Source organism: Babylonia areolata, chromosome 25 (assembly GCF_041734735.1).
Source record: "Babylonia areolata isolate BAREFJ2019XMU chromosome 25, ASM4173473v1, whole genome shotgun sequence".
NCBI classification, from domain to species: domain Eukaryota; kingdom Metazoa; phylum Mollusca; class Gastropoda; order Neogastropoda; family Buccinidae; genus Babylonia; species Babylonia areolata.
Window position 1 is genome coordinate 27,705,071 of NC_134900.1, and position 22,292 is coordinate 27,727,362.

At 46.6% G+C, this 22,292-nt stretch overlaps 1 protein-coding gene across 1 annotated transcript; it reads left to right on the plus strand.

Moving 5' to 3' along the window:
* The first annotated feature begins 1,527 nt into the window (after positions 1 to 1,527).
* LOC143299573 (beta-scruin-like) lies at positions 1,528 to 13,743 on the plus strand. The gene is made up of 9 exons (XM_076612857.1): positions 1,528 to 1,864; positions 5,524 to 5,787; positions 6,142 to 6,261; positions 7,119 to 7,197; positions 8,880 to 8,981; positions 9,542 to 9,742; positions 11,073 to 11,210; positions 13,142 to 13,221; positions 13,539 to 13,743. The coding sequence occupies exons 1-9, from the start codon at positions 1,528 to 1,530 to the stop codon at positions 13,691 to 13,693; spliced, it is 1,476 nt and encodes a 491-aa protein (XP_076468972.1). The 3' UTR covers positions 13,694 to 13,743.
* Positions 13,744 to 22,292: the final 8,549 nt, after the last annotated feature.

Here is a 22,292-nt window from a genome sequence, read left to right on the forward strand (position 1 = left end):
GTCAGATCAATGCAGCAGCAACCGTCAGCCATGTCAATGCAGCAACAACCATCAGTCAGATCAATGCAGCAGCAACCGTCAGCCATGTCGCTGCAGCAACAACCATCAATCAGATCAATGCAGCAGCAACCGTCAGCCATGTCGATGCAGCAACAACCATCAGTCAGATCAATGCAGCAACAACCTTTAGGTACTTCAAAACAGCCATCAATCAGATCAATGCAGCAGCAACCGTCAGCCATGTCAATGCAGCAACAACCATCAGTCAGATCAATGCTGCAGCAACCGTCAGCCATGTCGATGCAGCAACAACCATCAGTCAGATCAATGCAGCAACAACCTTTAGGTACATCAAAACAGCCATCAATCAGATCAATGCAGCAGCAACCGTCAGCCATGTCGATGCAGCAACAACCATCAGTCAGATCATTGCAGCAGCAACCGTCAGCCATGTCGATGCAGCAACAACCATCAGTCAGATCAATGCAGCAACAACCTTTAGTTACATCAAAACAGCCATCAATCAGATCAATGCAGCAGCAACCGTCAGCCATGTCGATGCAGCAACAACCATCAGTCAGATCAATGCAGCAGACACCGTCAGTCATGTCAAAGCAACCATCAGTCAGATCAGTGCAGCAGCAACCGTCAGTCATGTCAAAACAACCATCAGTCAGATCAATGCAGCAACAACCATCAGTCAGATCAATGCATCAACAACCATCAGTCATGTCAAAACAACCATCAGTCAGATCAATGCAGCAACAACTATCAGTCAGGTCATTGCAGCAGCAACCGTCAGTCATGTCAAAACAACCATCAGTCAGATCATTGCAGCAACAACCATCAGTCAGATCAATGCAGCAGAAACCGTCAGTCATGTCAAAACAACCATCAGTCAGATCATTGCAGCAACAACCATCAGTCAGATCAATGCAGCAGCAACCATCAGTCATGTCAAAACAACCATCAGTCAGATCAATGCAGCAACAACCCTCAGTCTCGTCGATGCTGCAACAATCATCAGTCAGTTTAATGCCGCAATACCCGGTTGGTATAGCCCGATCTGAAGTGGGCAAAAAGATATCGCGTTTATCAATTGCAGAAAGCATGTTATCATCACCGTCTCTTCTACCAGCGCAGCAGCAACTTTCAACCATAATGCAGCAACAACCTTCAGCCATGTCAATGCAGCAACAACCATCAACCATGTCACTGCAGCAACCACCATCAGCCATGTCAGTTCAGCAACAACCATCAGTCAGATCAATGCAGCAACAACCTTCAGCCATGTCCTTGCAGCAACAACCTTCAGCCATGTCAATGCAGCAGCAGCCATACAAGGGTTTAACGTTGCACAAAAGCATATCGGCACCGATGGAACAGGATACGCTTAGGTCAATCCAGGAAAACATCTCGGCACCACCATCTATGCAATACATTCCCAGTGTATTGGCAGATCAGCCAGAGCAACAGCAATCACAAGATCAGCCAGAGCAACAGCAATCACAACATTCTATGGCGAACATGAGAGTGAATAGGGGACTGACAGTAACTTTCAAGACACACTCAGATCGGTCACCAGGATCCACGCAGCCGCCGTCGCGACAGTCGGAGCTGAATGTGCGTCTGTCATCATCGATGTCACGAACTGGCACGTCACAAACGGGGGAGATGTCGTCAGCGAGACAGTCACTCTCCAGCAAGATCTCTACACCGCAAGTCCGGACAACATCAGGATCGTCACCAGAGCCGGAGCAGCAGCAACTATCTCCCACGTCACGAGAGGACGAGACGACGTCACCAAGAGAGGTGCCCTTCTTCAGGGTGTGCAAATCACACTTTAACGACGATGACGTTGAGGGTGAGCATGTGTGGGCATGGATGCGCATGTGTGTTTACTTTCTGATAAGTTTTACAAACAACACACTATTCGCATCGCAAGAGCACCATTGTCAGCAAAGTGTGTGTGTGTGTGTGTGTGTGTGCGTGTGTGTGTTTGTGTTTCAAGCTTGGACTTCTGATACAGTGTTTACCAGTGATCAGGGTTCAAGGCCCCCTTTTAGCATGGTGATGTGTCCTTGGGAAAAGTTCTTTACTCCGATTTTCCTCACCCCAGCCGCGTATGAATGGGTACCTGACTTTCGGTGGGGAAAATTAAAGGAGAGAGAAGAGGACTGGGCTCAACCTTCCTAAGCCGAGCCCCAGACACAGTGAACATGATTTCACTCTCCCAATGACCATGAAAGGCTATGGAACCTTGGTTGGTGGTGAATAAAGGGAGAGGTGGGGTAGGTGGTTGGTACAGGGATAGGTGCGGGCAGTATCTGCACCTGTGGGACTGTGAGCGTCGGTAGGCGAGAGAGTGGGGAAGGGACTGCACAACTCTTCCTCCATAAAAAAAAAATCACCTGTGCTGGTCAGGCAACCAGGCTAATGTCGGAACGACGAGCTAGCCTTCAACACCCAGCTTTACCAAGCCCTGCAGCGATGGAGAAGTGGTAACAGGGACAGGCAGAGGATGCTGCTGGCAGTTCCTAGTCACGCCTCTGCACACAGGCAGCTGTGGGGTGATGGTTGTCCACTGTAGACTGGGGCGGATACTGCGCCTGTATCCTCCCACAGTGTCAGAGCAGCCCTTTTTAGGGACAGCACTGCTCTCCCTACATGGGGAAGGGGAGATAAAAGGATCCCTGAACAAAGCCTGCCTCGCCTAGTACCTAGTAGGAAACCACACCTACTTGGACATCCAACACTAGTGGTCGAAAACAACAGAAGAAAAGAACCAGGAGTCATGCCCTGACTCTGGGTGCCTGGAATGTTTGCACCCTTTTAAACAGAGACGACAGACCAGAAAGACGAACAGTGCTCATTGCTAGAATGCTTGATCGCTACCAGGTGGACATAGCAGCCCTGAGCGAAACCAGGTTTGCCGGTGAAACCCAGCTGGAGGAAGTTGGAGGGGGCTACGCCTTCTAGTGCATTGGGAAGCCAGATGGCACCCCAAGAACCTCAGGCGTGGGCTTTGCCATACGAACCAAACTTGCACGATAGCTTGACAGCCTTCCACGTGGGATAAACGAGAGGCTGATGACCCTGCGTCTGAAGCTATCCAAGGATCGCTTCGCCACAGTCATCAGCTGCTATGCCCCAACGATGACCAACCCTGATGACATCAAAGAAGCTTTCTACAAGGAGCTCTACCGCACCATTTCAGCGGTAGACAGAAAGGACAGGCTGATCATCCTTGGGGATTTCAATGTCCGCATCGGCATGGACTTTACCTCGAGGCCAAAAGTCCTAGGACAGCACAGCACTGGCAAGTGCAACTCAAACGAACTACTTTTGCTCTCGCTCTGCGCGCAGCATGGACTGACCATCACCATAACCCTCTTCCAACAAGCGGACAAGTACAAGAACACATGAATGCACCCCCCACTCCAAGCAATGGCACATGCTGGACTATGTGATTGTCCGGCAGAGGGACAGAGGTGATGTTTCCATTACACGCTGCATGAGAGGAGCAGTCTGTTGGTCGGACCATCGCCTGGTACACACGCAAGCTCCAACCAGCCAGGCAGAAACCCCCTAGGAAGCTGAACATCCACCACCTCCCTATCACCAAGGATGTGCTGCAGCAGCAAATCATCTACTGATGTAGAAGAGGTATGGAGCACCTTTAGAGATGCTGTGTACACAGCAGCAGCTCACACACTCGGCTTTATACAGATGAGCCACAAAGACTGGTTTGACAATAACGACTCTGGAATCTCCAAGCTCCTGAACACACTGCATATACGGCATCAGGATGACATTTCCGATAAAGACTGCCAGAGGAAGGAGAATCAGTTCTTGCAAACCAAGCAACTCATACAGAAGAGGCTGCGTGAGATGAAAAACACCTGGTGGGAGAGAAAGTCCGAAGACCTTCAGTCCGCTGCTGATGCTCACGACATGAAGACCTTCCATGATGGTCTCCAAGCTGTGTATGGGCCGAGAGTCACAGGATCAACCCCTGTCTGAGCCTTTGACGAGGAAAATACTGACATGTCGGATCCGTTCCCTGTGGAAAATGGATTGAAGCAGGGTTGCGTCCTGGCACCCACACTGTTCATTCTCTTCTCTGCCATGCTGATTGACGCCTTCCAAGACTGTGACCGGGGCATCTACATTCAATTTCGCACAGATGGCAAACTTTTCAACTTGCGGTGACCCCACGCCAGGACCAGGGTGTTTGAGGCACTGTTGAGAGAGTTCCTCTTCGCTGATGACTGTGCGCTTGCTGCACACATCCACGAGGACATGCAGTTCATTATGGACAGGTTCTTAACCTCCTACAGTCGCTTTGGACTCACCATCAGGCTCACCAAGACCATGTCCATGTACCAACCAGCTAGCTCACAGAACGCCAGTGTCTCCCCCCCACCTGCAATCAAGATCGATGATACAGAGAGATCAAGTCAGTCGACAAGTTTTGCTACCTGGGCAGCACACTATGCAGCAACGGAGCCCTTGATACAGAAGTGACGCTGCGCATCGCTAAGGCCAGCTCTGCCTTTGGCAGACTCAACAACAGGCTGTGGAACAACAAAGGCATCAGGCTCAGCACCAAAATCAAAACCTACAGGGAGCTATTGTGCTGACCACCTTGTTGTACTGCTGTGAAACATGGACGACATATCGCCGTCACATTCAACAGCTTGAGCAGTTTCACCAGAGATGCCGACGAAAGATCCTCGGCATAAAGTGGCAAGACAGGGTCTGCAACCTCCAGGTCCTAGAGAGGAGCGGCCTGCCCAGCATCGAAAGCCTGCTGATCCAGTGCCAGCGACGCTGGACAGGACACGTTGTCCGCATGACAGACAGCAGGATCCCGAAGATCCCTTTGTATGGCCAGCTGAAGGAAGGCCACCATGAACTTGGAAGACCCTGCAAGCGCTTCAAGGACACCTTGAAGACAAACCTCAAAGCCTGTGAGAAATCTCTTCCTGGGAAACTGATGCCCTTGACCGCTCTCGCTGGAGGATGATGTGCTCTAGTGGCATAAAGACATTTGAAAACAAGAGAACGCTGGCCATTAAGGAGAAGCGTGAGCGAAGGAAGCAGGGCTCAGCTTCTGGAGACAAATAAGCCTGCCTGCCTACTCATCCGTCGGTCCGACGGGAGACTCCATCGGTGTAGACCCTATTTTGGGCGGAGATTGGGTGTGTGTTTTGGGTTGTTTTTTTTAAGCACTCCAGTGCTTATCTATCACCCTCGAAAATAAAGAATTTCTCATTTCTTGTCTTCTCTCTTCTCTCGATCTGCATGGCCAGTGACATAAGTTATAAAGTGTGTGTGTGTGTTTGTCTTAGTCTCTCTCTCTCTCTCTCTCTCTGAACATGGCCAATGACATTGTCTCTTCATCTCTCTCCCTCGTTCACCCCGCCTCTCTCTCTCTCTCTCTCCACACCCACCCCCCCCCCCCATGCGCCCCCCCCCCCCCCGCCCCCCCTCGTCTCTCTCTGTGGTTGGTCCCGCCAGGCAAAGTGACGGAGGTGACGGTGGGCTTCAAAATGGCCCAGCCTTCTCCTGAAGGTCCACCGAAGGACTCTCCTAAAAGTCCTCAAGATCAAAGCAACAGACGTAAGCGGTCTCGGTCTCGCAGCGGAGACAGCCTCTCCGCTTCGGGCGGGTCGGCGGACTCCGGGGATCGAGAGAGGAGGACCGCCGCCGGAGAAGTTGACGGCTCCGGGGGGGGAGACGTGCTGGCCATCGGAGGCTACGTTGAAGATGACAGCGAGGAAGGTTGGCTGGGGGCGTTTTTCTGGTGGTGTGTGTGTGGGGGGGGGGGGGGGGGGGTGTTGTGGTGGGTGGGTGTTGTGTTGTGTTGTGTTGTGTGTGTGTGTGTGTGTGTGTGTGTGTTGTCTGTGGAATGTCTCTGTGTCTGAGATTTGTGTGTGTTCATTTCTTAACTAGTCTATCCACAATTGTGCTTTTAGACGTGTGTGTGTGCGCGCGTGTATGAGTATGTGTTTGCGCGTGTATATGTTTACATACATACATGATTATATACATATTTACATACACATATATTTTTTTTTATATATGTATACACATACACATTCATATAAATATATATAAATGTGTGTGTGTTGGCAGGCTGTAGCTATAGTCATAAACTGGATATGGATCAAATGGCATGGGACAGCGTGTCCCAGATGCCCAAAACACGACTCAACTTCGCCGCGGCTTTCCTCACTGGCAAACTTTACGTCACAGGTCACAAACTTGTGTGTTTTTCCTCTGTGTATGTGTGTGTGCATGTACGAGCGCGCGTTTGTGTGTGTGTGTGTGTGAGGGAGGAGGGGAGAGGGGGGAGGGTGGTGTGAGGTGTGGTTCAGGGGAGAGGGGGGATAAGTGGAGAGGTAAATGTGTGTCTGTGTGCATGTACAAGCACGCGTGTGTTCGTTCTTTAGTTTAGCGTCTTTTCACTATCAGTGATATTAGACGTAAAAAAAAAATAAAAAAACATATAAAAAAAAAGGGAGGGGGGGGGAGAGGAAAACAGAAAAAAGGTAAACTAGAAAACTACCGTAAAATGTATAACTAACATGCAATTACATTTAACAGTAACAATTCAATAATAATAATGATAATAATCAGAAACCATTAACACAATTCTGAAGTGCATTAAAGGAATGGAGAAATAGGGCTATGAACTAATACCTGTGAAAGTTCGACCATAAGAACCTCGTCAGAAAAATAACTTTACAAAAATCATCTGCAGAATTATTATTCTCTTTGAAATACTTGGGCAAGAAGGTACGTAACTGCTGGCAGTGAAACAAACAGTGATGCAAGCTGAACTGCTTACCACAGATGCATGTAACTGAGGTCAGTTTTTGTTGGGTGCCTTCTCATGTGCGCGTGTGTGTTGTGCGTGTGTGTTGTGTGTGTGCGCGCGCGTGTGCCTGCTCACGTACTTTATATGTATGCATGCAATTTTCCCGTACACTTGCTTGTTAACATACGTGTGTGAATGCGTGCGGGCAAGCTGTCTCATGATGCTGATGATTTCTGCTAGCGATATATGTACATGCGTTCGTGTTTGTGTATATATAATTGTGTGTTTACAGGGGGTTTTGATCCACAATCTAGCGGTCGCAAGGGGCGAGCGACAAAAAGCACGTATCGGTACGATCCCAACAGTGAGAGGTATGCACATTTCCCCGTTTGTTAAATTCTATTTGTTTACTCCCACATCTCGGTATATTTCTATCCTTTTCGTCTTCTTTCTATCAATCTGTCTGTCAGTCTGTATGTATGTGTGTGTACGTGTGGAGGGGTGAGCGAGGCCATCTTACCTCATAACTGGTTTCTGTGGGAATCGTTCAGCATGCGATGGCTTCTCTTATAAAGTATCTGAGCGGTTACAGTCGTGGAAAAGACGGATATTGATTAAAAGTTCGACAAATACAAATATCAGTTATAGAACTGTTTGGAGATGTATGAAATTCTGACCCGATGTGGCCAGGACTACCCAGCTGTGCGTTCACAGGCCAGCACAACTTTTTTTTTATTCAATAAATATATGAAAAGGTGTTTTCGAAGATGAGCAAAAAATGTAACTTGGATCAACTTATTCCGTTTAGACACTCTTCTAATTATTCATTGCAGCAGAACATCGGTTTTTGTGTAGAGTTTTAGTTATGGTTTGCCCAAGCCGGACAGTCGTGGCAAAGACCGGAAAAATACAGAACCTGAAATGGCGAAACAATGCAAGCGATCGATGTCAGCTTCTTCAGGTGGAATTCTTCCCATTTCCAACACACAACGTTCGGTTCGATAAACACTCGTTTGCGATAATTATCAAAAATATTATTTCGATCGATATGATTGTCGGTAACACCTTCCTTCGCAAAGAAGGCTTTGCCTCTCAAGTTGATTTATAAAGTAGGCAACCGAGATGCTCAAATTGCTTCCTCGGGTATAACTATTTCAATATGCATTGTATTTTACTACCAGTTGTTACCTTTCTCATCGTTAATACATGGTTTGACTCAGTCTTATGGTTTCTACTATATTCCCAGTATCTTTGTCCTTTCCAGTACCTAGTTTAACCCAGTCTTGCGTTACATCATCCGTTATTTTACTCGCCTCTGTAACATCGTTTAACCCAACCTTATGCCTTGCAATATATTAGCCATGATCTTTCATGTCTCTAATACATAGTTTAACCCAATCGTATGTCTTGTGTTACATTATCCGTTATATTTCTCGAGTCGAATACATGGCTGACCCAATCTTATGCCTTTTATTGTTTTACCCATAATCTTCCTCGTCCCAAATACATAGTTTATCGCAATCCTATGCCTTGCATCATATTATCCATTGTCTTTATCGTCTCCTATGTACATGGTAGAACTCAGTCTTACCCTAGCAATACAGACACAGTGGCAAAGTCGGTTAGGCTTGGGCTTCTGATCTGGTGTTCACCAGTGCTCAGGATTCAAGGCCCCGTTTCAGCATATCGTTGTGTCCTTGGAAAAGGCACTTTACTCTGATTTTCCTCACACCACCCTACCTCACCGGTTCGGGAAGGTTAAAACAGGCGGAAGGAGAGGATTGGACTTCGTCTTCCTATGCCGATCCCTAGACACAGTGCATACAAATTCATTGCCACGATGGCCGTTAAACACTATGGGTCCTTTAACTTTCTCAGCCTTAGCTAAACTTGTCAGACTTCAGCTCAGACTCATCACAACTTGTCTTGGCACGTGCATGAGCCTCAACTAACTGTAGCAATCGATCCTGGCCATGGCAAAGAAAACTTAGACAAACAGGCTTACCTGAGCTTGACCGGTGACCCTGGCTAAGGTTGTGTGGTGGTGGTGCAGGTGGGACCGTGCCAGTGAAATGCACTGTGCCCGAGCCTTCCATACAGTCTGCGTTGTCGGGGGTCGTCTCTACGCCATAGGGGGACAGGACGAAGAGGAAGAGTGAGTGCTTGTGCTAAGGATGATGGTGATGATGACGATGGTGATGATGATGATTTAGACAAAACTTCAGTCATCTACAGTAATGGGTGCATATTTTTCCCTTCCAAATATATCGAATGCATTAATCAATGAAAAGCTCGAGGCTCTTTACTGGCTTCAAACAGAAGACCAGCTGATATGGCCATTATAATTGATTGTGAGTGCAGTGTCAAATGCGCTTTATATTTTGTACTGGTTATATGAATAATGTAACATTTTCATATACCACTCACGGGGGTTTCCTGGAAAACACACACACACACACACACACAAATAAAATAAATAAATTTTTTTAAAAATTTAAAAAACGTCTAGTATTGTCTTGTCAAGCAACACAACAATAAGGTGTGGAGCAGAACAAAAGAATTGCTTGCAAGCATGTCACGTAGCTGCTGCTGCTGCTGTTGTTGATTATGACAGACCTAACTGGTGAAGTTGGTGACTGCTCTATGTATTCGTAACGTCTTTCAAAGCCTAAACCAACCCACGGACTTAAACCCGCCACATCCCCTCACATACAGGGTACTGAATACAGCGGAGGTGTACAGCCCCAAGAAGAACGTTTGGGAGCCGGTGAGCAGCATGTCTGAGTGCCGGGTAGGGGCGTGTTCGGCACCCCTGAATGGGCGGGTGGCGGTGGTCGGGGGGTACGGGTCGGACAGTCCGGAGGGACCTTGCCCTGTGCTGCTCTCCACCGAGTGGTTCGATCCTGCCTCCAAAAAGTAAGCGTTTGTGTGTGTGTGTGTTTGTCTTTGTGTGTGTGTGATTGTGTGTGAATGCGCGTGTGCTTGTGTATGCGTGACTATGTGTGTCTTTGTGTTTGAGAGAGACTGTACAGCCTCTCTCTGTCTCTGTCTGTCTCTTAGTCTTTCTTTGTAACCGTTTGTTTTTATTGTATAAACTTTAAGAGCTCATGCGCGCGCGCACAAACACACACACGCGCGCGCGCGCGCGCGCGTATGTGTACGCGTCAATAAAAAGAAAAGACGTTAAACTGAAGAACGGACGCATTCAAACAAAAGCGCACACGTCTAGACATCCACTCCCATACCTACACAGTTGAGCCCGTGCACAAACTGTACAAGACACACTACATGATATATTGCTTTGTCCTGAATATGTTCGCCTTTAACAACCACCTCTTTTCCTCCTTTATACACATGCACACACCTCACACAAGTAAACACACACACACACACAGGCTGCCTCTTAGTAGACCTTCACAAAAGACTACGCTGAAAGTGATTTCCCATTGCACTGGAGAAACCATTGATAATACAGCTCTCACTTCGCTGTTGGCACAAACAGCAAATCCTTGCCTTGTTTTCTTACATTGAACATTGTTTTTGGTGGTGGTTGGGTTTTTTGTTTGTTTGTTTTTGTTTGTTTGTTGTTGTTGTTTTGGGGGGGTTGTTTGTTTGGGGCATTGAGTAAGAGAGTGAGGGAGAGGGGGAGGGGTTGGAGTAAGAATAACTATTTCGATTTTTCTCTTCTGTTTTTCTCATGACCTTTTTGCTGATATTACGTGTATGATTGTGATTATTGTACATGTGTTTTGATTCAAGTCAGCATTCAAGCACGTTATGTCTTTTATATGTATGACAGTCAGTCGTTTTCGACCATGACCAGCAGAACAGCACAAGAGGTAACTGCTGTTCCGACTACCTGGGCTAGAATTTGATTATAGTGGAGAGTGTCTTGCCCAAGTTACATCCCCGCTCTCTCGGCCAAGAGGGTTTTGGGACAGTCTACGTTGGGATGGTTCCCAAAGGCCAGGTAGCCCCCAAGGCTGCATCACTAAGAGTCAGTGCAATTTTGCCTCTTAGTAGACCTTCACAAAAGACTACGCTGAAAGTGATTTCCCATTGCACTGGAGAAACCATTGATAATACAGCTCTCACTTCGCTGTTGGCCCAACTGTAAACTTATGTCAGTCTGTGATATATGCTCATACATACTGGCCAAATAGTTCTCTCTCTCTCTCTCTCTCACACACACACACACACACACACACACACACACACAACTGACTATATTTTTTCCTTCTGAAAGATGGCAGCCAGGCAGCAACCTTCGCGTACCACGGGCCCAGGGAAACCTGGTGGCTGTGGGTTCGAAGCTCTACCTGTTGGGAGGTGTGACACGCAACGTGTGCACCGGGCTACTGTGCAGCATGCGTGACGTGGACAGGTAATGAGGTGTCAATAAACCAATTAATTAACAAACTAAATGAAATACAAGCAAATAAACGACCACACGTTTCCACGAACGAACTATGGTATGTTTACATATGTTCGTGCCTAAAATCAACCTGTCTCTCGAACTAGTGGGAGGTAGACTAAAAAAAATCTTGGTAAAAGTCGACTTACTTTGGATAAAAGAGGCGACGTGTCGAGCCACAAGCTCTTCTTCAGGTAAATGAAATGAGTGAGTGACAGACAGAAAGGTACAGACAGAGAGGGAGAGAGAGTAAAGTTCAGGAAAGGAAAGTGATGAGAAGTCACAGGAAAGGACACAAAGCAGGGTGATCAGAACTGTCAGTGTGAATGTATGAGGGAAAGAAAGGGTTCTGAAAGGGAAGGGTGAGGGAAGATGGGCAGGGGGTGAGAGGGCAGGAGTGCGGGAAGGGGGTGGAAGAGACTGTTAGTGTTAGGGACATATTAACAAGGAAGTAAAATAATAAGTGAAAAAAAAATTAAACATATAAAATAAATGATAATGATAATAATTAAATAAATAAATAGATAAAAGTATTTAATATATATATACATACACACACACACACACACACACACAATAGCGTAACTGTCTCTCGAACTAGTTATCGAACAAAGTAACGAACCAACAACCAAACAGCCAACTCTGACGGCACGCAAGATAATGTGCCAGATGACTGTCAGCATCTTCAGAGTCATTCAGGGAAGATGTTGGTCAAGCACTGTTCACTGAATCAACTTCACGTCATACTCGGACCGGAAAGTTCATTTAAGAATTCACAATAATCTATGAGTAGCGTTTCTCATTCTTGAACAGCGTTTCATGAAATACGCATTATTTCACATTTCTATTTTAATGCGCGATAAATCAAGCCGGTGTGTTTTATAATTATTAGTCATGTTTGTTTGGTGTGGTGTTGTATTTTTTATTCAGCTTAATGGTTTACTTTTTTTTTTTTTTTTTACTTCCTAGTTCAACCTATATTATGTTGCTTTGGACGTGACTGTGAGCTGAGAGATTGTGTGGTGTGAGTGACGAACCTTTGGATGCACAAGTTTCAGTCGGATGAATAAAGACGTATTGTATCGTATTGTATTGTACCGCGTCGCGGTCCGTTGCGTTGCGCTGCGTTGCCTTGTATCATATTGTATTTTATTACTCTTTTTTTATCACAACAGGTTTGTCTGTGTAAAATTCTGGCTGCCTTTCCCCGGGGAGAGCACGGTGCCACATTGCAGCGCCACCCTATAATTTTTTCCCCTTTGTTTTCTGCCTGAAAGTGGGTTTTTCTTCAGAATTTTGCCACCTTTTTATTGTCGTGGATTCTTTCACGTGCACGAGACCTCTGTTCATCGTCCATTCCGAATGACTAGCACCAAGACCACCACTCAAGGTCTACTGGAGGGGAAGTAAAAAAAAAATTTTTTTTTTTAAACCGTCGCTCTATGTGGATGATGGATGGCCTTGTGGTGACACATCCGCGTAACTGGTCGCCTGAACGATAGTTTTTTCCCGATGAGACGATAAACTAAAAGCCAGCGTGTAAGCATGCCCTTGGGACACGTGAAAGAACCCACGGCCACAAACGGGTTGTCCCTGGCAACATTGTTTAGAAAAAACCCACTCAGTCCAACACATACACTTGCAGACAAGGAAAATAAAGGTGGTGCTGCACTGTGACGACGCGCTCTCACAGGGGAGAGCTGCCCGAATTTCACACAGACAAATCTGTAGTGACAAATAGGTATGTCTGTACAATACAATACAACACAACACTACACAACACAACACTACATAACACAACACAAGACGATACAATGAGAATGGAACCCATAAACTAGTTGGGCTCATGACTACTACTTTGTATCGCATAAAGAGTAATCGGTGAGTGTCCAACACAACAGGTACGACCCCAGCACACAACAGTGGACCCATGTGACGGACCTCCAGATCTCCCGTCACAACGCTGGGGCGGCTGCTCTTGGTGTGTCATATCTGTGTGTGTGTGTGTGTGTGTGTGAGGAGGAGGGGGTCAGAGGGGTAATATTTTATGTGTGTGTGTGTGAGGGAGAGAGAGCACTGCAGTTAATCTTCATGAAACAAAAGGTTGGCTTGGCTTGGGGTGTATTTGTATGTGTCTGTGTGTGTGTGATAATGTGAGTGTATGTTTGTGCATGTGCGCGCGCGCACAAACACACACACACATAATAAAATAAATATGCGTGCGTGTGTGCGTGCACTTTGATGAGTGACACCTGTGTGTATATATATATATGCGTATGTCTGTGTATATATGTGCAGGCACAAAGGTGTACGTGGTTGGGGGAGTGTCCACGGACGTGGAGGAACCCCTGCGATCCACGGAGTGCCTGGACACCAACACGAACCTCTGGGACCCCTCCGTCCCCCTCCTCCCTTACGGCGCCAAGTCTTTCGCCTGTGTCGTCACCTCGTGACGTCAGAACGCGTTATCGTCATTATCATCATTATGACGTCATAATAGAGACTGGAACTCCTGGTGCATAATATGTAAAACAAAGCCAACTTTGAAAGTCTTGTGATTGTTGTTATTTTATCCATTCCATTTTCTTCTCTCTCTTTTTCGGGGGTGTAGGCGGTTGACGTATTTGGATGGTGACTGAAAGAATGTTGTACATTTCATAACAAATCGAATCACCTAAGTCGCGGCTAGGCAAATGCTTCATTCTAGTTAAATTGCGTGCGAAATAAAATGTGACAACTAAGTTACACGCACACACTTACGCACGCGCAAGACGGCTCGCTACTTACACACTCATAAGACCTCCATGCTCACTCCCCCAACACACACCATCGTTTTGGTATCAGCATGGACTGTAGACACCACACTTTGTATTTGGCAGGAAGGCCACACTGGTCTGTGATATGCAGGCCCTTCTTCTGCTGTCTGCTTGGTTTCCTTCCCTCTTTTTGTGTCTTTCAGGGACTCATCATACCATCTTCCAAGGCTCTTGACTGGTTCATCTGACACCGTTGGAATGGCTTGGTTGGCTACAGTGAATGTGACCGTTTCAGCTACCTTTCCTTTACGCAGTGAGAGGCTCTGTGATTTCTTTGGTTTGAAGTTCATCCTGGCTGAGGCAACTTGTTCATTCAGCCACTTAAATATTTCACGGGTGTCATCCTCTTTTGTTGAATGGACTGTTGTGTCATCCATGAAGGCTTTCAAAGGAAGTATCTGGTATCCGTTACCGAGCTCGGCTCGATCCGTTCCTTTCATTGAGGCCTTCAAGATCACTTCCATCGCCAGCACGAACAGGATTGGAGAAATTGCACAGCCCATGGCTATGCCCACTTCCAGATTGATCCAATCTGTTGTGTATTCCTTGGTGGTGAACCGCATTGAGAAGCCATGGAAGTACTTCTTCGGCATTTCCCTGATGTTCGTTGGGACATGGTGCATCTTGAGAGCCAGTTGGATCATCTCATGAGGAACTGACCTGTACGCATTTGCCAGATCCAGCCATACCACGTCAAGATTCTTTTTCTCTGTCTTTGCTCTTTGGACTGCATTCCAAATTAGTGTGGCATATTCTACACAGCCAGGAACTCCTGAGATGGACTGACACATCCAGGTACTCATTTTCTGTGAAGTATTTTGTCAGTCTTGCAGCCATGACAGAGATTTTGGCCAGTGGTACTTGAATTCTGCTCTTTCGGGATGTACACGCCATCAGCTATCATCCACTGGTCGCTGATCTTCAGGTTCCTCCATGCTGATCTTATCACTCTGTGGAGCCACTCAAGGACTTTAGGACATTTCTTGTATAGCAGGTACGGTATTCCGTTTGGCCCTGGTGATGATTCGGCCCTGGCTTTCTTGACCACTTCCTGTATTTCCTTAAGGGTTGGTGGTTTATCGCTGAACTTTTTCTCTGGTTTCCTGGGATGAACCAAACCCTTGAGATCTAGTGGTTTCTTGCTTTGCGGATCAGAATACGTTTTCCTGGGGTGCTGTTCAAGTGTTTCTTTCTCCACTGTGAGTGTCCCTGATTTGGGCTGCTCGAACAGTTTCCTGGTGAACTGAAAGGGGTATCGGAAGAAGCAGTATTGTGTCTTCTTTTTGCTCCCTTTCCTCCTTGCTGATTCTGCTTTACTGAGAGCACTGTGCTTTGCTTTCAGGCCTTTCCAAAGTTTTTGTATGCCGTGCTTCTCAAATTCTGAAGTTGTCTTCATCCTTTTCTTGAGCTTGCTTTTTGCATTTTTGATGTTGTCCATTTCTCGTTGACGCCTGGATTTTTGAGGAGGTGTTCTTGTCTTTGGTTCTTTCACTCCATAGGTTTTGCGTACACGATATCTCCATAGGTGACTAACTTGTGTCCCAAGGTGCTCTTTCCTATCAGCGCATCAAGTTTTCGAACTATTTTCTGGTCCAACTCTTCCCATTCCGTTTTAGCACTTGCAGGTGGCAAGTTTAGTTTCTGGCGTTTGGCTTCAAGATCTTGTACAAATGTTTCGTCTGAATTATCAGCGTGGATGTCCTTGGCACTGTGGTTTGAATCCTGGCCTTGGTTTTCCAATGTCTTATCTGCTGGTGCAGTGCACTGCTGAGCATTCGTCAGATTCTTCATGCAACCCATTTTGGTCCTGTGGATCTTCATGCCACGCTCAATGGAGAATTTCCACCCACAGACACATGGGAATTCCATCAGTTCTGAAATCGTAGTCCATTTACCATTTCCAGTCATGATTCTGTTGGCGCCGATGGATTCTTCATTCTCTCCCCCTTTCGGTGAATCCTGGGAGCATCTCTTCTTTGAACAATTTGTAGCGATTGGTTAAGGGTAAGGGGGCTGCCAACCCACGGAACCCGAGAGTCTAGTCTTTCCCAGTGTCACTCTGTCTTTCCCGAATGTCATTCAGACTGTTCCTGAAAGTCAATGGCTTACCCGTGTTTCAGTGATAATAAACTCTAGAGAGAGCTGGAAAGTACAAGGTCTTCAGAGAAGAAGCCCCCTCAGTCAAGTGTTTCGGCCCTGAACTCCTTACACTCTAAGGGGTCCGGGCCGCACCCAGGTCATGACTCCTGGATGCCTTTGTATTGTCGCCTTTTCTTCTTTTTTTTCTGTTTTCCTGGTCCTCAGCAGGTTCGAACCCGCGCCTCCAAAGTGGTCGCCACTTCAGGACTGAGTCACCTTTTCTGGCAGACGTTTTAACCACTGAGCCATCGTACGCCTAGTTTGAGTAGGGAAATTTAATCCTTACGAAGTTTACTTTCCTCCTTGATCAGATCCAACTTGAACTCCTTTCTGCTGCTTCTGCCATTGCCTTGAGAGCCCATGTCCTCTCTCTGCCAGAAATCGACAGCTGTTTCATGAGGCTGTGGGCAGATGCGCCCACAAACCCTCTTGCACCAATCTCTATGGCAAGGACTTTGGCTTGGAAGCCAGATTCTCTCAGGTTGCTGGCTAGGCAAGCATACTTCTCGGTCTTGTGGATGTGGGCTTCCTCCATTCTGCTTTCGTATGGCACAGTGAGCTCAATCAGAATCGCTTGTTTCGTTGCCTTGGAGTGGAGTCTTCGGCACCATCAAGCAGCCCACGTTTCCATGCTTTGGAAACTTTGGATGCTGTTCTTGGCCAGACTTTATTATCTTCTGCCAAGCGGAACTCTACTGGAACTTATGGTGGGGTTGGTGCTCCTTGGACAGTGCTCACCACGTGTGCAATTTCTTTAAGCACTTGGTTGTGCCTCCATGTGTACCATCCTTGGCTCAACGCCGCTTTGTATGAGCTGAGGACATGTTCCACTGTTTGTTTGCCATGGCAGAGTGGGCACGCTTTCCCCCATTTCACCAAGTTTGTATTCGAGGGAAGGAGGTCGTACACTGATCTTAGGATGAAGCTGATCCTCAGAGGGGCCATGTTCCACATATCGCTCCAGCTGAGGCTCCTTTGGAGTGCATTTTCCCATCTTGTCCACTGCCCCTGCTGGCCTTGCTGGACTGCCTTCTGGACTCTTTTGCCATCCTCTTCCTTCTTGATCTCCTGTATGATCATGTCTCCTTTTGCTTTCCCCCTTGCCTTGGACCACCATTCCATCTTTGTCGATCCCAGGCCCTGTCTGTTCGTTTGGGTGTGTCCTATTATTTCCTTCGTCTTAAGGCTTTCTTTTGCTGCACTGACAGCGTCCCTGACTTTCCATTTTCTGCCAGTCTTCAGCTTGGGTTGCTATACCTCCCGTGTTAAATACCACGTGCAAGTTGTACCTGTACCCGACCCCCAAGTATTTCCCTCCCTCCACACCCGCACCAACCATTCTACTTAAGCCCTTCAAACTTCAGAGAGGCAGAGAGAGAATATAACCTGTCCTGTCTGTTGAGGAATGTGAGTTGGAGTGGAATACAATTCTCTCTCTCTCTCTCTCTCTCTCTCTCTCTCTCTCTCTCAATACACACACAGATATATATATATATATATATATATATATTAGATTCTACATTTCATATGTAACTTAATAAAACAGGTTGGTTTTCATAACATCTTGAAAATACAGAAAGATGATATTAAACTCTGCAGAGTGCATAGTGATCGACCACTGGCCTCACATTCAGCACACTGGCGGCTGTTTTAGAAGCATCAGCAGCTTGAAAAACGAGGTTGAAAAAAAATTGATGTTTCATCCAAAAATCTACCGTTATCAAAGTAACTAGTAAATACACTATTGCTGTAAAGTTTTAACTGTAAAATATGGAAGTAGACGTTCAAGAAATTAATACCTCTGGTTTTGAGTGGCGATCGTTTCATTGGCTTCATATGCAGCCGCTGTTTACCGAAAAATTCAGCATCATATTGTGCCCGCAATGAAAAAACTGTGCAGGTTACTTAACTTTTTGTGAGCCCTATTCGTGAGACTTGAGATCATGTCACCATGATTTAGCTATTTGTTTGCATGGAGAGTAAAGGGGCTGGGGGGAGAGGACGTGGGAGCAGGCTAGAAGACGGAACGTCTGCCGGAGAGGAGGAATCACCCAAAGCTAACCAAACACGCTGTCAGAACGGTTGTCCAGCTGGTGGGGTAAAACAAAACGAAAATGGTTAGGCATTTAAAAGCCGTTAAGAAATGATTTGACGAGGCAAAGGCTATAAATCAGAGGCAACGAGGTGCGTGAGTGTGCGTGTGTGAGTGGGTTTGTTTGAGGGGGTAGAGCTACGAAGAAATAATACGTGTGGGACTGGTTGCAGAGGGAGCTTTTGAGTGTGCTCGTGATCAACGCCACCGGAACTTCATAACTTGTTCGGCTAAGTCCTGCGAACAGAACGCAATTTCCCGAAGGACAAAGGTTGAGAAATACGCCTTTTGTCCCAAACTCTCGGGAACTATGACGCTCTCTCTCTCTCTCTCTCTCTCTCTCTCTCTCTCTCACACACACACACACACACACACACAATCCTGTGGACACAATGTACCAGTAGATACTGATCGACACCACATAGGATTCCATTCAAAATGGTAACGCTTCGCGGACACCCCAGGGCGCTCATTTGGACACAGGATACCTTCCGAACTGTCCACCCACCCGGAACCAACCGCACAGGTAAGCCTGTTCATACAATATTGATTAACAAAAAAAAAAAAAAAATAAAATATAACAAAGAAAAAAACAGATGATCGTCGTTCGAAGTCTGAATCTATTCTATCATTACTGAAGCACGAAAGCTTCCCCCCACCCCACCCCGTTTTTTTTGTTTTTTGTTGTTTTTTTCATTTTCACAACTCGATCCCTCCCCCCTGCCCGGTTTTCCTGCTTCAATCAACGTCTTTACTTTGGGAGGGAAAGTAGAAAGTTGGAGGTCAAGTAGGTCTACTTCTCCGCAAGACAACTAAAATTAATTTCTCACCCTGTCCATAAAACCAGACTTAGAAAGTTGATGGGTCATATAATTTATCAGACACTGTAAACAAGGTCCAAGTCTTTCTGGTTTGACGTGTAGAGTAATGGAATGGAACGTATCTTTTTTTTTTTCTTTTTTTTTTTCTTCTTTCAACTTGTTTTTGTACCCGAGGTAACAGCCCTCAATTCCCCTGCACTCCAGTGACGTCGAGGGGTGCGACAAGCCGAGTGGTTTGAGTGCTCCAGAACTATTTCCAGGGGATGTGTTAGGTCCGGGTACCGATACCAGTAGCGCCTGATGGGTTAAGAGGGGAGATGTTTCAGGTGTCCAGGGGGGTCAACGTACTTGCAGACGTCAGCCTACTATAGTGTCTAAACCCTTCACCTCCCCCGTCGGCGTAATACCCCCCACCCACCCACACACACACACACAATCAATCTGGGTTGGTCACGAATGACCCGTGGGTTCATTTGTGGAAAGTCTTTTCTGTCCTGTGTGTGTGTTGTGTGCGTGTGTGCTCTATACGCATGCAGAAGATCAAAATTTATACACAGGTTAAAGGTCTGAAAATCCATGTCAGCGCTCGGTGGCTTTAAGGACGCACAAACACGACGAGCGAGCAGCAATCCCGATACCGGAACATGACTATCGAAACGGTGGGATACGAATGGTCGTACAGCAAAAAAAAGAAAAAGAAACAACAACAGTGGCGAAGTGGTTAGCATGGTTAGCGTCGCGAACTAATGGCTGGGAGGACACGGGTGCAACCTCATCACAGGACCTGCAGTATGCTCAAGTCTTCCCTACACTCCCCAGATGCTAACTTTAAAGCGCAATTAAAGTAACATGACCATTTCACACACACACACACATCGTCGGTGTAACCTCCCCCCCCCTCCGCCCCCTCACACACACACAGTCAATCTGGGTTGGTCACGAGTGACCCATTTGTGGAAAGTTTTTTCTGTCCTGTGTGTGTGTGTGTGTGTGCTTATCTTCTACTTTTTTTTTAAATATTTTTTTTCTGTTACATTTCTTCACCCTTTTCCTTTCACATACCGTTTTTGGTTTGTTTTGTTGTTTTTTCTGTTGTTTTTTTTCTTTGATAGTTTTGTTCCATTCTTTCTCTACTTCTCGCCTTCGTTCTTCTTCGTGTTTTCTTTTTTTTCCCCTTTAACTCTTTGGGTTTCTTTTTTCTCTTTCTGTTTCTCCCCACCCCGTCTCTTCGATTCACACCCCCCACACCCCCAGTTCCCCAGCAATGAGAGCCGTGGGTGAATATCAATGACCCTGAACGCAGGTTGAAGTGCTGGGGACAAAGTGTATTGCAAAACGCTCAGACTAATCCCCAGGCGATTGTGTGTGAAGCGGACAGTTGTCCTGAAAAGGGTTAACAGGAGTTTACAGCAAAGCTCACTGCCTGACAGGTTTATGATCGCCGTGGATAACGGGTTTGGATCCAGGTGACTGCCTCTGATCTCTCTCACCCCCCCCCCCCCCCCCCTCCCTCCCCGGGAACTATCGAACAACAATGGAAACCGTTGGTATCGATGTAGATTCGAGTTTGTCTCACCTTTGGAAGGGGATGGGGGCGGGTTCTGTGTGTAAATTCTGTGTAACGATCTCATTGGTGTGTGTGTGTGCGCGCGCGCGCGAGTTTGTGTCAGAGAGAGAGAGAGAGAGACAGAGAGAGAGAACAGATCCTTCTCTCTGTCTCTGCAGTTTACAAAAATAAAATATTGCCGTCTAGATCGTGCTACATGAACGGATAATGTATTCAAAAACCCCAAGACATGTAATGTGAATAAACGCCGTCTATCCATGTTTAATTTTCGACCCCGCTCCACTGTTCCCTTTGACATGAGCACATGCCATGGCCCAGTTCAATAAACTATGTCTTGTTTTGTCTCGTCTTGTCTTGTCTCTCTTTCTTTCCCCCCCTCCCCCACCGCCCCCCCCCCCCCCCCCCCCCCTACTCCCCTCCCCCCGCCTTACCCTTCCCTATTTTTCTCTCTGCAACCACCAGTAGACCCAAGCTTCGACGCCAAACCAAGCGCTCATTCACAACCCTGCCACCGTCCCAGTCACGTAATCCCCTCGCCAAAGCCTCCGCGACATGACGACGCACATCAACTTCCGGCCCACAACACAAATAATTGCCCAACCACGACCGTTACAATCACAATCAAAGCAAATACCCCGTAACGCGAGCGCCACCCGGGGGCGACGATTATGGGCTCAGGGTTAATCAGAAGGGTGCAATTTCACGCCTTACCAACGAGCAGTGCCAAGCCCGCTGTCATCCACAGGTAGAGAGTTACAGGTGCACATGTTTATACATTTGTATGGCGTAGTCCGCAGTCTCTTCTAGATTGACCATTAAAAAAATGGAAGCCTGTCTGCCAGTTTGAAAAAAAAAAAGCTACACATTTATTGTTTGTCTTGAACATTTAAACAATCGAGCTTTTTTTTTCAAAAAGTAAAGAAAACCTGACTTTAGACGTCGTAAAAGTTCAGTAACATTTCGTTTTGTTTCTGGTGCATCCAGTGCAATCACGACAATATACAGAATTGATTCTCGGGGTGTTTGTTGTGTTGGTTTTCTCCAGTGTATACGACATAGCAGTGCACGTCCTGAACATGGCATATTTTTTATCAACGCACTTTCTCCGTGTTTGCCGGGGCAAACAATGACGAAGAAAGCACACGCTCTTTCAGATGCCTTGTTTGCTTGCGTAATGGAGTAAAAATGATCCGTTTTCGATTTTGTTTTCATGGAAAAAATGAAATATAACATATTTAAGCAGGACGGAAATGACGAATGCTATGACATGGCATGGAACAAGTGAAAAAGAAATGTAAGGTCACTAATCATCTACAACTCTTCTGACCTAACCACGTTGAACTTTGACCGCGTAATAAGCTTTACTCTTTTATGGCACAAGATCAACGCACGCTGTTGGCCTTCCATGTACAGTGCAAGACTACTAATTTATGACATTCACTAGTTGAGTTGCCAAACTTGTTCTTCCCTAACATGAATCGAAATGTGGACCTGTCACGTCACGTATGTCAACACGGCAGAACTAGCTGATACGCCATCCTTGCCCTGAAACCTGTACACGACTGAGCTCGGTCAGCACAGCGGGAAGTTGTTTGTCTTCTCTTTTAACGCTGCAAA

Bases quoted from the DNA above. Each gene is read 5' to 3' on its own strand.
- LOC143299573 (XM_076612857.1), top strand. From the start codon at position 1,528: ATGAGAGTGAATAGGGGACTGACAGTAACTTTCAAGACACACTCAGAT. The intron at 7,198-8,879 runs GTATGCACATTT...GTGGTGGTGCAG, and splicing joins TACGATCCCAACAGTGAGAG to GTGGGACCGTGCCAGTGAAA. The intron at 9,743-11,072 runs GTAAGCGTTTGT...TCCTTCTGAAAG, and splicing joins TTCGATCCTGCCTCCAAAAA to ATGGCAGCCAGGCAGCAACC.